This window comes from Venustampulla echinocandica (assembly GCF_003357145.1).
Source record: "Venustampulla echinocandica strain BP 5553 chromosome Unknown scaffold_15, whole genome shotgun sequence".
NCBI lineage: Eukaryota > Fungi > Ascomycota > Leotiomycetes > Helotiales > Pleuroascaceae > Venustampulla > Venustampulla echinocandica.
Genome location: NW_022474220.1, coordinates 359460 through 374975, shown reverse-complemented (window position 1 = coordinate 374975; position 15516 = coordinate 359460). Strand labels below are relative to the sequence as shown.

The following is a 15516-nucleotide window of genomic DNA, read 5'->3' as shown; positions in this document are numbered from 1 at the left end:
GCGGATGTCCCCTCTTTCTCTTGCTTGCTGTATTATATTAATTCTGGGATCTTGTTAAGCTGAGGCTCGAAATTCACCTTACAGGACTCGTGAATAGTGCAATCACGCTCCGTAGCTAAATTAGGTCCGGCCATCTAAAGAATAAATCCAAGATACTGCTCTGCGACGATCTATGTGATGAAGCTGTCGCTTGTACACGTATCAAACCATTCTCTCATAGCTTTGTATATATTTCGGCGTTCCCTCTAACTCCTGCGCTACGTTGGCTTTTTTCTTACCCTTACCTAGCTCAACGATCTATCAGAATCATGCCGGCGGAACAATGTATATTCTCATATCGCAACACCAGTATCCCGGAGATGAGTCTTGAGTTTGGTAGCACGATATCTTGGATTGTGACTACCTTTCGAGATCTTCTGACGGAACAGCCTGTGCTATCTTTCACGGGAATTGAGAGTGGGAAGATCGGGTATGAGCCTTCTATGTCGCCAGCAGAACGGTTCGTCCATGGCAGGCAAGTCCTTACGAGGGCGGCCACTTCCACTTCTTACCTAGGAGAGAAAACTGTGTGGACTAAGTAAGTGGCATCTAAAATGAACTAAACGACTGACGCTAATAATCGATCAGGAAAACTGATTCTCATTATGACATCTGGTAAATATTTCCAAGGTCATAGAAGTCAAGCTAACAGCAAGCACAGTTTCGTCGAGGTAGTTATAGCGAACGGCCAAGAAACGAGTAGTATTAAGGGCTACCGGAGATACCAAGCTATTTACATAGAACATCAGTCGATCATCACTCTTGAACTCAAGATCCTCAACAAGCAGCTGCCCGACGAAGAGAGCGTTCAGCTTCAGCTGAGCAGGGAAGAATTAACGGGTTTTACACACATCCTTTGTGCTGCTTCCTGGTTCGACGAGGAGCCCGTGGTGGGTATGGCCGAACTGAATACATTCGGGGGTGGGATAGATTCGATAAATACCAGAAGGAAGTTACTGATGGGCATGGGACGGATAGCCGCAGGACAGTTCGGGAGATGGGTTCGGCAGGAGATGGAGGTGAAAAATAAGCCCGCTTAGGTTATATGCAATGATAGATCGAGAACCGATAGTCTCGTTCTTTATATTCGCGTACTCCTTCCCCGATGACGAGTATCCACCAAGCCGGCAGAGCTCTTCAGTACATTTTATTTTGATCATAGCAGCTACACGTCGTAATCTTCTATTCTAGTACCTTCAATATACTTAGCTAACAGTGACCCGATCTTGCTCGACTTCCTCTGCTAGCTAACTATTCCTGCGCGAACTAGGTAGCTTAGTGCATAAAAATATCGCAGAGCAGGGCAACTACTTTCGATATTTCGTACAGTGCTTTCTTCTTTTCATAACTAGGTCAGCTGGGGTCTGCAAATGCTATCCTGCGCCGGCTCCCGTCAGCATAAAAGGCCCGCCTCCCGCCATGCATCAGCTTCTTACCTTCTACATCATCGATCAAAAGGCTCCCTGCGGTGTAAGATTGATCGGCTACCCGGACCCAGCTTCAGGCATTTTTATTAATTTTGGAAAGCCATCCTCTTTGAAAAAGTCCCTCTCAGGGTTACGTCACAATGCCTGGCCTCTTACATATGCCATACGAGGTGTTGCTAAGTATTATGGAAGACTTCGATTTTGTCGACGTAGCCAATCTGGCCTTGACCTGCAAGGATTTGAAGTTCCTTGTTGTTGAGGAACGTATCTGCAAACCCATTGTTCAGGCGAGCGATAACTACTTCGGATTACCGATAGAACAAGCTAACAAGATATATAGACAAAAGCGCGATTCTCTAGTGAGGCCAAGTCTGCTGTACTAACTGGTGGTGGCTATGCGCGAGCCCTCCGAAGTATTGCCAAAAGACGGGAAGCTCTAGCCACGGTGTCCCCCTTTACGGTGACTACTATTGGATATTGTCATACCTATATCTATTGTAAAGGTGTTCTTTGTTACACACTGGATAATAGAATAAGGATCCTCAACCTACACGGCTCAGGACACGATGAGCTTGTGATTAGTATCCGACAATTGCTTATGGTGTCAGGTATTCAGAACTATACCAAAAGAACTTTCGAGATCCTCTACTGTTCGAAGGAAGTCGTATCCTGTCTAAGCCGTTCCTTGAATCCGGACGACCAAACGTTATGGTTGATTGTATTTGGCATTAATGGAGTCGATCTTCTCGTAGAGGAGTTTGTCTCCACTCATATTTTTGTCCGTCACAACGAGAAATTCCTTTACGTTGGAATCGACTCAGGGGTCGATACTAGTAGTTGGGTGGTTCAGGGGTACGATCTTACAACTCAAAAACAGTTTCCACAAAAGGTTGATCTGCCAGACGTGGTAGGCTCAGTAGTTGGGACTACTGTTTGTTTCGAAATCCACGGGAGTTACTTCTACGCGCTTTCTACTAGGGACATAATGGACACAATGGATTATGAGTCATACTACTGCTGCTTTCGGTTTCCTTTAGACTCTCCTAGCAATGAACTACTAGAGCAAACCGAAATGTGGCGAAGGCGACACGAAGAAGGGCCTATCGATGAGAGACAAACCATTCTCCGTTTAGATGAAGATGAGACTACTGGAAAGCTTATGATAATCGAATGTCGACTAGAATGGCTCCAAGGCCAAAGAAGGCAACGAACCTACTATGCTACTGAGATTATTTGGCTAGAGGACAAAAGTGAGACCTCGAGTATTTCCTCCAGGTCTCAGAACGGCTTTGAGCAGACGGAGCCGCCGCAACGCCTGCCCGAAAACACTCACCCAGACAACGGTTTCTTAATACACACGATACGTGTTCAGTCATATCAAACTCTTTGTGCCACGTTCCTTGACCTTTTTGATGATACGGCGGGAACACAAATGCTACGACTGCACGCATGCTCACGACAACCGAAGCCTCCTCTTGAAAATACGTCCGGCGTACTTCGTGCGCCTTCCGAGACCCTCGAAACAGCGTTGAAGGAGCTCTATAGGGAAGACATCTCGTTTTGGCCCAAATCACTTGACACAGCTGAGTCAGAGGAGTTGCTCAGGCTTCTCAACCCACCAATGTATTCTGGCGATGTTCAAGGGATCGCTGATGAGAGATCTATGGTCTACGTTACGGGGTCTAAAGATAAGCCGCGACAGCTTATTTTTGTGGGATTTGATGCTACTATCCGACTACGAGGGGTAAAAAGGTGGGGTGAGACAGGGAAGTATTTTGAGGGAAGTATCAGTATTGATCGAAAAGGAAAGAGAAAGGATATTCTAGAAAGGGGCGCAGATATGCAGGTTTCTAGGGGGGAGATATTAATTGATGTCCAGGAAGAGACGGCCATGTACAGAAACATGTGCCTAGGGTATAATTTTGGACGAGCACCTGCGTCTGATTTATGAGTCTTCAGCTGTACGGGCATTGCTCCTTGTATATATATGACGTCTTCTTTCTGGAGTCGTTGCCCTACTTTGCTGCAGCAGGGCGCTCAGATACTATAGAAAACTTCTGCAGCCGTTTATATTCACCAGCATATATATATGCATATTGTAGGGTTAATATAATGTAATTGCACAGTAACTGAGAGATAAATTGAGGCGTGTAGTAGCGGTGAGAAATGAGGAAGAGGGCACGTTTGCCTCGTCTCCTTACTGGTCTGTCACCTTCGGTGACCCCGATTTTCGCCCACTCCTCGATTTTCGACCACCTCCCTAGTAAGCCTCGATTGCTACCTCCTCGGCAGAACTGAGCCGTGACAGTAACATATAAAACCAGGAGCGACCGCTGCCCTTTTGGCCTTATATCCATAATATCTTGACCCCGATTTCCCCATCGACTGCAATTCATTCATAGTGACTTTCTTCTTCAATCGCCCTGACCTTCAACTATCATGGCACCTTCTGAGCTTATATCGGACCTGGATTCTCAATATCACACTATTCGCCGGATCGGTCCATCCACCTGCCAGGGATTCAGTAGGACTTCTGGCGAGCGAGTTGCTATTAAGCTCGAGGCTACCGATCATAAAACCCCTCGACTGTTACATGAGACCAATGTTTTCAAAAAACTAGCTGGCAACGTGGGAGTCCCAATTCTCCATTACTCGGGTACTATCGGACTTTATCACTTTGCTATTTTTGATCCCCAAGGGCCTACCTTGGAAGAGCTGTTCGAGTCTTGCTCTCGCAAATTTCGCTTAAAGACTGTCATCCTTATCGCCGATCAACTCATTTCTCGTATTGAGGAGGTCCACGCTCAATCCTGGATCCTCGGCCAGATTGAGGCCAGCAGCTTTGCTATAGGCGAACGGGAGCTTTGTAGTTGGATTCGTATCATCAAGCTTCGTGATGCTCAACCCCTCAAGAGCTCGACTAGCACTGCTTGTACTACGAAACTTCAAGGCACTTTGAATACTGGTACGTAGTTATATACAGCTATGTCTTATTACTTAGCGCTGACTTATTAGCACCATTGTACAAGGATTTGGAGCGTCTCGGATATACTCTACTTTACTTTCTTCGTGGCTACGCTCCTCGGCAGAACCAGCAAAATATCGGAGAGCTGTGTCGAGACCTTCCGAGAGAATTTCTCACCTACTTCTATTATGTCAGGAGCCCTCGGCTTGGTAGCAAGCCGAACTACCTTTACCTCAAAGAGGTCTTTAATGGTCTTTTCCGCCGCAAGCGCTTTGAGGACCGCTTCGTTTTCGACTGGACTATACGCAAATACTTTCCTCTTCAAACCAATACCGCGTCTCCGGAATTTATTCGTGACGAAGCAAAGCTTAGGTATAAAGACCTGTTAGCAGCTGAGGAGGTGTGCAAAAAGGAGCAAGCAAGTGTCGGCCAGATCCAACTGATTCTTAAATCGTCTCGCGCGCTAGTTATGCGGTTTTATCGATACTTGGAAGCAACTCAACACCCTGCTGCGAGCGAATCTTTACGTAATTCAGCATCGGAACTAGACGTCCCTACCAGGTTGTGGAACTATGGCATCTCGAGACCTTTCCACCTACTCATTCTCCAACTGCTCACACATCGTTCTCCCGAGTCACGTATAAGCTTATTATCCTTCTTCCCTTATATATATTCGATAATAGCGCGACTATATCAAATAGTTCCTACTCTCGAGGGGACATGGGCGGGGTACCTTTCCACTCTTGCGCGCTACCGAATGTCTATCGAGGACGCTGGTAATATAGATGGAGAGATCTGGAGAAAGGAAAGTGTCTACTGGGCATCTCTGCGCGATGATAGCACTAGAAGGCTTGAGCTGGATACTATATTGAAACGCTGGATTAGTTCAAAGCCGAGTACTGAAGATTGAGATAGGAGTTGAAATGCAAATCCGCACTTATCTGCTCATCAAAGCATCATGATCCTTACACGTGACTATGACGGTTGGGCACAAGTGTCAGGATCATAAGCTATGAATAAGCCCAATTAGTAACAAGTGGATATATTAAAGTAAGCCGTATATCGGCGCAAAAAAAAGAAATTCAGGGTAACATTCTCGCAAGTCTATATACTATTATCTTGATCGCAATTTCTACCAGTTCACTGCGTAGTTAAGCAGCACAACTCGTCTGACATCTCCCGATATGCTATGATATCATCAATATCAGTAACCTCAATTCGAGTTTTGAGCGGAGATAAAAGCAACTCGCCACCTGGATAGATGGTTATAGCAGATTCCAGCGGCCGCGAGGCTTTAATAAGAAATTCCATTTTATACTGCTTAAGAGCCGCAAATAAAAGATCAAAGTCGTCGTTGTTGAGTTTGTGTATCTGATCGTTCCGGATATTCAGATCACCGTCGGTCGGAAGGAGGAGAAGCGCGTGGTCGGAAATCGCACCAGCTATCTTGGACCATCGCCGGCCGTATGCATATCTAGCCTTCAGGTTGCAATATTTCCTATGCCAGTCCCCGCCGTGGTAATTAGCGCTATCCTTTATCTTCGATAGGCCTGGGTACGCTTCTGCCATAATCTTCTCATACACCTGTGTCTTGATCTTGGAGGAGGACTGGTCCCTCGGTCCATTAACGTCATTATCTATTAATAAGGCAAACTTTGCAAGATAGATCCGGTTGCGAATAGCAAGGAGCCGTGTATCTTGGTCGCTACTGTCAAGGACTTTAGCAAGCTCTGCGGCACTACTTAAGGCAGAGCCTTGTCGGGTTTTAGGAAGCGGGTCCTTTCGAAGGATTTCAAAGACCCCCTTTAACTGTACAAATGCTTCGACACTGCCAAATGCGGTCACCGTTGTAGTAATAAAGCTAGCTTTGGTTTCCGCTAAATGTTGATGGTGCCGTAGTTGATAAAACAGCTGTGTGGGCCTGAATGAAATCCCGCTCCCATGCTGCTTTTCCCACGACTTCCACGCTTGAAGGTGATCTCCTATTGGCTTTGAGGCCACGTCGGTGCTGCTCCGTAGCTGTCGAATACGGGTGGGTGCACAGCACCCATGTGATATCTTAGCTACTTTTGCGATTGGCTCCGAGGTAGGTTTTGGAGCTGGCTTGGTGGTTGACTTTGGAGCTGACTTTGGAGCTGACTTTGGAGCTGGCTTGGNTTTGGAGCTGGCTTGGTGGTTGACTTTGGAGCTGACTTTGGAGCTGACTTTGGAGCTGGCTTGGAGGCTGATGGCGGCTCAGCCTCTGCGTCCTGAAATTCGCGGATGCCGACTGAAATTTGCAGAGCCTCTTCTGGTTTCCGTCTGAAGTCCTTTATTCTAAGGCTCCCCTCGTGTTGGCAAGCCATAGTTGCACAAAACTTCGCGCTTTCCGCTGTCCAATACTTCCCGGCATAATTCACCGCCTCTGCAACATTAGGACCCGTGTTTTGGCCACAGTGATATGTCTTTTGCCAAGTAAAAACGACTTCCTTAGCCTTTTGCAAAAATAAACAGTAGTGGATCTTGTGTTTATCAAGCTTCCGCTGCGGGATATAAAGCCCTAATTCTCGAACCCAATTATCGCAGATCATATCGTGCTCTTCAAGCTGAAAATCCTTTGCAATAATATCCTCAATCTTTTTAGCATGGTGGGGAGCGATAGTAGTCCAGGCTTTCGGCATCCCGTGATGTAACACATTTAGCGCGTAAAGGTCGCCGTCCTCCTTGTGGGTTAAAAACGGCGTTCCGAAACCCGAACTACCATATAGCCACTGGCTGTTAATCCCTCCAATCTTATAGGTAGTATGGTCGAGGGCATTGCCCTGCCTTGGGTAGATGCATGACTGCGGAAGAAGTTGATAGGCTTGTCGATGCTCCTCTGTGTCTACATCCTTTTCTGCAGCATAGACAGGCGTGGTAAAGACCTTTGAGCTCGTAACTTCTAGTTCGAATTTTTCCACTATTGTCTTGACATCGAATTGGCCCTGGCCCTCTTCTGGCCTAATCATGATACGGGTTCGATAGCATGGCTCCCTCTTTTTCTTGTCTGTTGGGAGGAAGTGTGCCCCTTTTTGATGGAGGGAGCCGTGAAAGTAGTCACCGTGGTCCGGGTGAACCCGAATGTCGAACTTCCTACCATTCAGTTTATATTCAGTTGTACCGGGCCGCAGACCAAGGCCAGGAGTATTAGAGGGCAGTGTTAGGAGTGCGACCCCAACATTTTGGGTGTCCATACGTTGAAGCTTTTCTACTAATGGCTCAAACGACGACCACTCAGCTAACGTTGGTGAATATCGGACGGGTTCGCCCCTCTCATAGTCGTCGTTATCCTGTATCGGATTGTACGGATCATGGATTTTCTCAGCATGGTCTAACAAGATCTTCCGGAATGACCCATCATCATAGCCTCCTGTCCCTGCTAGGACTTCCTCTCGGGCCTCGACTAGAAGCTTCTCAATGTGTTCTTGAAGTGCGGGATCCGCCATTTTCCCAAAACAGACAGGTGCGACGAGGAGATTGGCGGCAAAGAATTAGTCGCTAGGTTTCAATAAATCGCGAACGTCAGGAGCGAGCATATGAAGGTTAGGAGTGGGTCTGAAAGAAAGGGATTGGTGGGTTGACGTCCTCATAAACGCAAAGCGCAATTCATATCTGTCAAAGCTCACGCACGTGACAAAAATAAAATGTAATCAACTTAGCATGCCTGAGGATGCGTTAACCAACCTGGTGGGTTAACGCATCCTCAGGCCGCGTTTGGACCAAGAACTTTAAGGTAACTTTTTAGAGTGTAAGTAACATATAGCTTTTAGATACAAAGTCGGTCCCAGCCGATAACAGTCAATGGAAATACAGTAACTATCGAAAATGAGCGAATAAAAAGACAGGTTATAGCAGCGAACATAAAATTCAAGAAACGATACTTGAAAATACGAGAGAGGGAAACAAACGAGATGTAATAAGCCGAGATCGCGAAATAAGAGAAATGTGTAAGAGAAGGACAGTAGGTAGCCTTTGCAACGCTTAAAACGACTAACACCCAACTATCCAGCAAAACTTGTTACGGCAGGGGCCGGCTGAAGCCGTCTCATAAGTGCCATCATTTCCTCCATCTGAGACTTTAGACCCTCAACCTCGCCCATTAGTCGCCGCTGCTCATTCGCGGTATCTGGGCTGGTAGTAGAAAGCATGCCTGTCATAGGAGTATCGACTGGAGGGTTGACGACAGGTGCTGTAGCCATGAGAGGGTTGGCGACAGGTGTAGCTGTAGCCATGAGGGGGTTGACGACAGGTGTAGCTGTAGCCGTAAGAGGGTTGACGACAGGTGTGGCTGTAGCCATAAGAGGGTTGACAAAAGTTGTAGCCGTAGGAAGGATCCTTTGAGCTGTAGGTCTACCGATATCAACTAAATCGATAGCTCTGGCTTTCCCAGTAGTCTGAGCGAGTGGTCCCACCTCCCATGGTGCTGTAATATTACGTTTTGTGTAAAAATTTGCGATCTCCGTGTCCGCGGCGACTGGACCAAGCAGCTTTACTAATGCAGTCCTATCTAGGATGTGCTCATATGTTTTAGGTCCAGTTTTCGTCATCTCCTGGAAAGAGGTGAGTGAGTAGCTGGTCGGATATCTTGGACCGCGGTTTAACTTCTCTATTTTAATCGGGCTGGACCCGATTGCGGCAATGTATCGGTAGTTTTTCGCATCTTGCTCTCTAGAAATCTTGGTTTTCGAATTTGAAAGGTCGTAGGCACTTAGTTCATGGTCTTCGAAGAATGTGTCAACCACATCATACCCTATATCTCCACCTGCCCGAAGATCCAGGGCATTTTCTTTCCTCCAATCCTTGTTATTCCAAGTCAAAAATCGATATCCTCTACTACCGGCTCGTACGACACCCATAATTTTATGGCCTTCTCTGGTGTTGCCTGAATCTCGAATAGGAGTCGGCACTGGCTCCTCTACCTCCACTAGCCCGTCATCAGTCTGAGGAGCTTGAGGAGGTTGAGGAGGTTGAGGAGGTTGAGGAGGTTGAGGACCTTGAGGACCTTGAGGAGGTTGAGGAGGTTGAGGACCTTGAGGAGGTTGAGGACCTTGAGGACCTTGAGGAGCTGGAAAGAACTGAGGGAATGAAGCTCGCGACCAGTTCCATTCCAGTGGATACCCACGCTCTTTATTGAAATCATCAACTGTCATAGCCATAGCTGGGAGCGCCTTTTCTGCTACCTCCCGCTGCACTTTATCCGACCAGCTTAGCGCTGTAGTATCCTTTGCGAGCAGGCTTTGGTGTCTCTGGGACACATCCCAGTAACCCTCATAGGTATGGTACGGGATGGCGCCCTGTCCAGACTCTATACTGCCCGCAGTTGGATTGCCTTCTTTGTTCTTGGCCTCGATTGTTTCATTCAGCTTGTCTAGCTTTTCCTGGATTCCGGTGCTTAGACCACTAAGCAGAATGTGCTGTATATGCGGCGTAGCATTCCCGTATACCTCCTTCTGGAAAGCCGTGGGTTCTGGATGCTTCTCAGGCTGTGGCGCTTGGTCCTCTGTAGCCGGCTCCGTACTCTCAATTCCCTGGTAGTTTTCTCCGGCTCTTAGAGCCTCAGCAGCATTATTTATCGCTACTAACTGTTAATCGAGGCAGTAATAGACATACAGCGTTACACCTACCTTGAAATGCTGCTTTCGCACCTGGAGACTTGTTCCTATCGGGGTGAACAACAAATGAAATAGTTCTAAAGGCCCTATTGGCCTCTTCCGTCGAGCATGTTTCGCTCACCCCTAGTATATCATACCATTCCTTGCTATCACAAGCTAATATCCTTCGAACCACTGCCTCGTCATAACTATCTGCATTGCTGCTGCTTTCCGGTTCACTTGAAGTTGGCGACGACACTGTGGGAAAAGAAGGTCTGGTTGAGACAAAACGTTCATCGTCTGGTGCAAACTTCGGGTATAAAGAACGAGACATATTCGCCTGAAGACAGGAGAGGGCTCCTACTACTGGGAATTTATAAGGAGGGTAGGCTTTATATATAGGATATTTCCATAGACAATGTCGTTTTAGTTCTGCCCCAAAATAAGCTATAGTAGTTAAACAAAATATAGGTTGAATTAGTACTTGACCTCCCTCTTTATTAACGCTTTAGAATAAAGCTTAATAGGTAGTTATCTTAAATAAATTCTTAGTATTATTATCCTTATATACCTAAATTAGGTTACTCCCTATCTGTCGTTCGATATACTACGTTTTCGAACTCTTATCGTCTTGTAACCCTCTGATACCGAAATCACGTTTAACGCTATCATGCTTCAAATTATATTCGCAGCTTGGATGCTCTTTGTCTATCACGGCCTCACTTTGGCGACTTTAGTCCCCGTTCCCGAACCGGCTCACTCCAGCTTGACACGCACCTCTGCCCTTCCCGAGGTGACCGTGGAGATCGGTTCTGAGCATCTGAATTTTAGTGTCATTGTCCAGCTCTCAAGCCTCGCTTGTTCCTCTTGTGTTGCGAAACAGACGTCCTGGAACAGGTCTACTGCTGTCCCGTACCAGTCATCTCCATTATCCTCGCCAAATCAGACTTTCGATGTTACCACTCCTACTCCGACCAAGGGTCGGATAGTGGCTATATCTAGCTGGCCTTCAGCTTCGGCCACGGCGTCCCTAATATCAGATCCCAATAGACCTCCCGCATCAGTAAACGCATCTACTTTTATAGGGTCCGCGTTTCATCCGGGATCTCCTGGTTTCCTAGGTCTGCTACTGGGCGGAGTATTGCAACTAGCGATAGTATAATTGCTGTGGGAAAATTAGCTTCCGGTAGATAGGATTTGGTCTCTTTTAGTGATTGATATTGAACAATTTAGTAATACGATTCCTATAAAGTAAGATTACTAAGGTATTTTACTTTTAAATCTATACACAAATAATATATTCGTCGCATATAAAAATATACCTTGGTATATTAATAGCTTTATAGCTATCGTGGTAGATAAGTGCTACGCGGCACATTCTAGCTGAGAACTCCCATATTCCAACACAATGTAATAATAAAGCCACATAAACTAATAGATCCCAACTAGAAATGCCCACTTAGCAGCACTGACCCGCTAACCTAGCGGGCCTTAACCCAGTTTCTCAGAGGCAACACCGGACTTCATTGGTAATGCTGCCGGCTCAAACAACCTCTCTCTCGGCGGAGTATCTGGAAGTATTGCATCGAGGCGATTAGAGGGATGGATTAGGCGCGATATCCGATTCTTATACTGCGTCAGATCATAGTCGAGTGCGTCCGAAAAAATACGTGGTCCAAGAGGGGTTGCAGGTATTTCTCCAGCTGCTTCGGCCTTTGGCGGCTTCAACAATCTAAGTCCCATCCCGCAGCCGCAGAACATTGCGACTAAATCAAAGTATTAGCGACTTTATGATAAATAAATATTGCTAGCTATACATAGTAATTTCTGTAGCTTTAATAAAAGCTTTGAGAGAGTTGTGAAGATGAACGGATTAATATTGTAGTAGTAGCTTTCGAATTAATTATAACTGACTATCTATATAAACAAATACTTTATTTAAGTTAGAGAAAGAATCCTATTTTTATTTAACTATATAAGTACTTGCTTATATAGGAGTACTGTTATATTAGACTTACACTTACTTCTTGGTAGCTTATCAAGGTTCAACCTTATTTAGGAAATTTATTAAAACTAGTAACTAGATAGTAGGAGGCGAATTGGGTGTCGTTAATGTTCTAGTTAGTTACTTTTAGTGAGGCCCACCTCTGGGCACTCGTGGCTGTGCACCTGCCCGGCTGGCGTTTACGATACTGCTAAGGAATGTTTTCTTGATCTCGCAAATATGCTGGAAAATGGATCCTCTCCACCTGTTTTCACCAACGACCGCGACGTTGTTGTAACCCCTATGCCTAGTGGGCTGGATCCTCGATTGAGTCTAGTTCGCATCGATATCGAGAATTCACTCGAGCAGCTCCGCAAAAAACTCGGCCGACAGAGCGACTGGAAACTAATACGGGTAATGTCGAAGGAAAAAAAGGAGTTTTCTATAATACTCTATCGCGTCGATGCATTTTCTTCGGAACAAGACGCGGTCAAGTCTGCCCTTGCTAAAGGATCGAAGCTGAGGCAGCTCGAGTATATCGAGGTTGGTGGCGGCGAATCAGCTATCTGAGTACAAGGCTTTTTGATGATAAGAAGTCGGAATACTGCAGCGGGGTGATACACGGGTGGTACACGCTGGCGATATATTTGGGACTATGGGGTGTCCAAATTTTGTTCTCTTATCGAAATTCGTGACTTTTGATAAGTAGTAGGCAGGAGGGACACTTTCAATGAGATCGATTTATAGTGGTTGAAAATATCATCCTTCTTGGCCCTCCCATGAGGCGTAGAATGGGCAAGAATTAGCTCTGCTGTAGACAAAGAATATTTATCCCCTGATTATAGTCCAACTTGTTTCTAATAAAGTGAAAAGTGTTTTGAAGTACTACCAGTTGAAGCAAACGTGATATTAAGAATCTACCGGCCTAGTATAGCCGTGGTGTTACTTTGCACTCCACCCAGGCGCTGTAACTATAATGACAAACTCAGCTAAACCTGGCATACAAGAAACTGCATTTTCACACATCGGCCTGATATCCTTCTGCATATATTCAAAATGCGCCTTATTGCCTCTAGAGATCAGATTGTCTTTTGGAGTTGGTAGTGAATCCTTGAAAGAAAATCTCAATTCCGCTGGCCCTATAACGCCGCCGTAGTCAGTCTCTTCCGCAAACCAGGCAAAGAACCCCACATTATCTATTTTAGACGTAATGACAGATTCTGGATAGCGGTCGCTCATACCACCGCGCTCATTCACCTGAATGTGGACGGCGACTGTCGGAAATCGAGAATGAAATGTATTGCGGACTCGTTGACTAGTCGGCTCTCGTACTGGGCCTGCTTGCAGGGGTTGGCTTTGGCATGCTCGGGAAACGGTGGCATGGTCGAGTGCGGTTGGATTTGGGCTATTCGAAGGCGTAGGGCAAATTCGTTTACTGGTCTTAACACCTAGCTGAGGAGTGGCCGCCGCGTCAGACGGCGTGACAGCTATCCTAAACCTATCTAAGCATGGATTTGATACAACGGCATAGACGAACGAGCGCCATATAAGTGATTTGGATGCCTGGAATGTGGCATGACCAGCTCGAGTAATGGGTATTCGCCTACCCGACTCCGACGCCACGTCTAACAACTCAACCATCAGCGTGGAGGGAATTATGACCCGGCGTAGTTTCGCAGCCTGCGTATACCATTCAAAAAATTGGGATACTGTTTGTGACATGAAAGTGTCGATATGGACGGCTAGCCATCCCCCGGGTTTGTGATACTGGGGCACAAGGATTTTCGCAATGGACTGGAGCCTCTGCGAGTGTGGAAGCTCCGGGATGCCTCTAATGCCCCGGCTGGAGATGCTTGAACCGTTGCAGCTAGGATTTAAACGTTGTGCCGTAGACTGCCCTGGGTCCTCTGTTGGAGAATTAGTTTGTTGCAGGCCAGCATCGGTAGTACTTGCGAGTTCGCACAGGTGTTGGATAGGGTTTGATCCAATTGTAGGAGGTGTGGTGGGAGGGTTCAGCAACTGCGCGATAGGGAGGCTGCGGCCTGGCAAGTCACTCTTGGTAGAGTTGCTCTTGTTACCTTCCCCTGGGGAAGAATCTGGCAACAAAGCCAATTCGGCCAAATGGGAGTTTCCTCCCTCCTCGATGCAGTCTAAGGTTGAGAGGGCTTTATGAGCTATGGAGACCATATCTAGATTTGACCCCTTGCTGACACAATGGAATTCCCGGTTCTGGACGCCGCCCGGACTAAGCGGGCAAACCGGGGAGTTTGGGTTCTGAATAGACGTATCGACTAGCAAGTTGTCAGAAAATTATACGGCTACGAGGATAGCAGGACTAGGCGGACTCACTGCTGTTCCCCCGGGGCTTCTTGACGACTTCGAGGCAGGGACTTTTAGAACCGCGCTGTTCAAATATTAAAATTGCTAGGCGTTAATAGAGAAAGGGGCTTGCCTTCTTCGAAATGGAGCATGTACTCGTGGGCATGTTGACTTGCGGATTAGGGTAGTCTCCGTCTATTAACGTAGCCGTCTCGAAAGCATCAAACCGGGTAGTATAGGCGGCCCAAACCTCCTTAAGTACCGAGGACTTGCCAAGTGAATGGCCTCTTTGAACGAGTAACCCCTCTTGCTTCCATACTTGAGAGGAGGTTCGAACTAAAGAGTTGCACTTCCGCGCTGTTTCCTCTACTTTATTTGCCTGTAGCCCTGCTCTTGCCATAACCGCATTTGTAAGCGCTGTGAAGGCTGTAGCGTTAGACCGATGGGCCTTGTATAGTCCGTAGCGGTGCATCCATCGGTGAATGAAGTTCATGAGCAACGAAGGCCACAAGGCTTCCTACTAGCATTTAGCTCTGGTTTAGTGGGGCTAGGACAAGACCTACAGGGCTGAGAAGTTTGATATCAAAGCACTTGAACGCTCTCACCTCCTCCTGGCTTGGCTGGATGGACAGGATATGTTCGTCGCATCTTGCCCTGGTAGCTCGGATCTGCATCGGAAATGTTAAAGGGGGAAGACGTCTAAGTCGCAAACCAGAGTTGTGCTAATCTGGACAAGTCGAAGTGGGAATGCGGGATAAAATATCCACATGCTCGCTGGTGACTGCTACAGGTTCACTCATTCTGGCTCAAGCTAGATTAGGAACGGCGTAATAAGTCAGGTCTAATTTGGTCGGGCCATACCCTATGGGAACGTGGCGGGGCGGACGTCAAAATAGGCGCTTAACTTGGTTATGACCGCGCACGCCCTTGATGATTGTCCTACGAAGCTCTCCAGTACGCCTTACCACATTTAGAATTCATGGTACGATATTGAATACGAAGCGGGAGTCGTGGGCCACGATGAATCCTTCCCTTAAATCCTGGTCACGGGCGTTAGAGGCGGGTCCGCGCATAGAGCATTCCCGAGCCGACCAACTATTTTACGTGCCACCCAATCCTCGCCCTTGCTCAAGTGTGTATAGTAGTGACAACTTCTCACTGGAAGCCCTAGTT

At 46.8% G+C, this 15516-nt stretch overlaps 7 protein-coding genes across 7 annotated transcripts; 5 read left to right on the top strand and 2 right to left on the bottom strand.

Annotated features, from left to right (window-relative positions):
- Nucleotides 1-308: 308 nt before the first annotated feature.
- Nucleotides 309-1079, top strand: BP5553_10489 (uncharacterized protein; the record flags this gene model as incomplete). The annotated part of the gene is made up of 3 exons (XM_032019112.1): nucleotides 309-577; nucleotides 628-654; nucleotides 701-1079. The coding sequence occupies 3 exons, from the start codon at nucleotides 309-311 to the stop codon at nucleotides 1077-1079; spliced, it is 675 nt and encodes a 224-aa protein (XP_031864819.1).
- Nucleotides 1080-1606: 527 nt separating this feature from the next.
- On the top strand, nucleotides 1607-3417 carry BP5553_10488 (uncharacterized protein; the record flags this gene model as incomplete). Its single annotated transcript, XM_032019111.1, has 2 exons — nucleotides 1607-1747; nucleotides 1807-3417. 2 exons carry the CDS (start codon nucleotides 1607-1609, stop codon nucleotides 3415-3417), a joined length of 1752 nt encoding a protein of 583 aa, XP_031864818.1.
- A 488-nt stretch (nucleotides 3418-3905) lies between these two features.
- On the top strand, nucleotides 3906-5341 carry BP5553_10487 (uncharacterized protein; the record flags this gene model as incomplete). Its single annotated transcript, XM_032019110.1, has 3 exons — nucleotides 3906-4431; nucleotides 4482-5069; nucleotides 5133-5341. The coding sequence occupies 3 exons, from the start codon at nucleotides 3906-3908 to the stop codon at nucleotides 5339-5341; spliced, it is 1323 nt and encodes a 440-aa protein (XP_031864817.1).
- Nucleotides 5342-8450: 3109 nt separating this feature from the next.
- On the bottom strand, nucleotides 8451-10374 carry BP5553_10486 (uncharacterized protein; the record flags this gene model as incomplete). Its single annotated transcript, XM_032019109.1, has 2 exons — nucleotides 8451-10024; nucleotides 10074-10374. 2 exons carry the CDS (start codon nucleotides 10372-10374, stop codon nucleotides 8451-8453), a joined length of 1875 nt encoding a protein of 624 aa, XP_031864816.1.
- A 336-nt stretch (nucleotides 10375-10710) lies between these two features.
- On the top strand, nucleotides 10711-11202 carry BP5553_10485 (uncharacterized protein; the record flags this gene model as incomplete). Its single annotated transcript, XM_032019108.1, has 1 exon — nucleotides 10711-11202. The coding sequence occupies one exon, from the start codon at nucleotides 10711-10713 to the stop codon at nucleotides 11200-11202; it is 492 nt and encodes a 163-aa protein (XP_031864815.1).
- A 1062-nt stretch (nucleotides 11203-12264) lies between these two features.
- BP5553_10484 (uncharacterized protein) lies at nucleotides 12265-12594 on the top strand (the record flags this gene model as incomplete). The annotated part of the gene is made up of 1 exon (XM_032019107.1): nucleotides 12265-12594. One exon carries the CDS (start codon nucleotides 12265-12267, stop codon nucleotides 12592-12594), a length of 330 nt encoding a protein of 109 aa, XP_031864814.1.
- Nucleotides 12595-12966: 372 nt separating this feature from the next.
- Nucleotides 12967-15017, bottom strand: BP5553_10483 (uncharacterized protein; the record flags this gene model as incomplete). Its single annotated transcript, XM_032019106.1, has 4 exons — nucleotides 12967-14315; nucleotides 14374-14448; nucleotides 14500-14860; nucleotides 14907-15017. 4 exons carry the CDS (start codon nucleotides 15015-15017, stop codon nucleotides 12967-12969), a joined length of 1896 nt encoding a protein of 631 aa, XP_031864813.1.
- Between the last annotated feature and the right edge of the window lie 499 nt (nucleotides 15018-15516).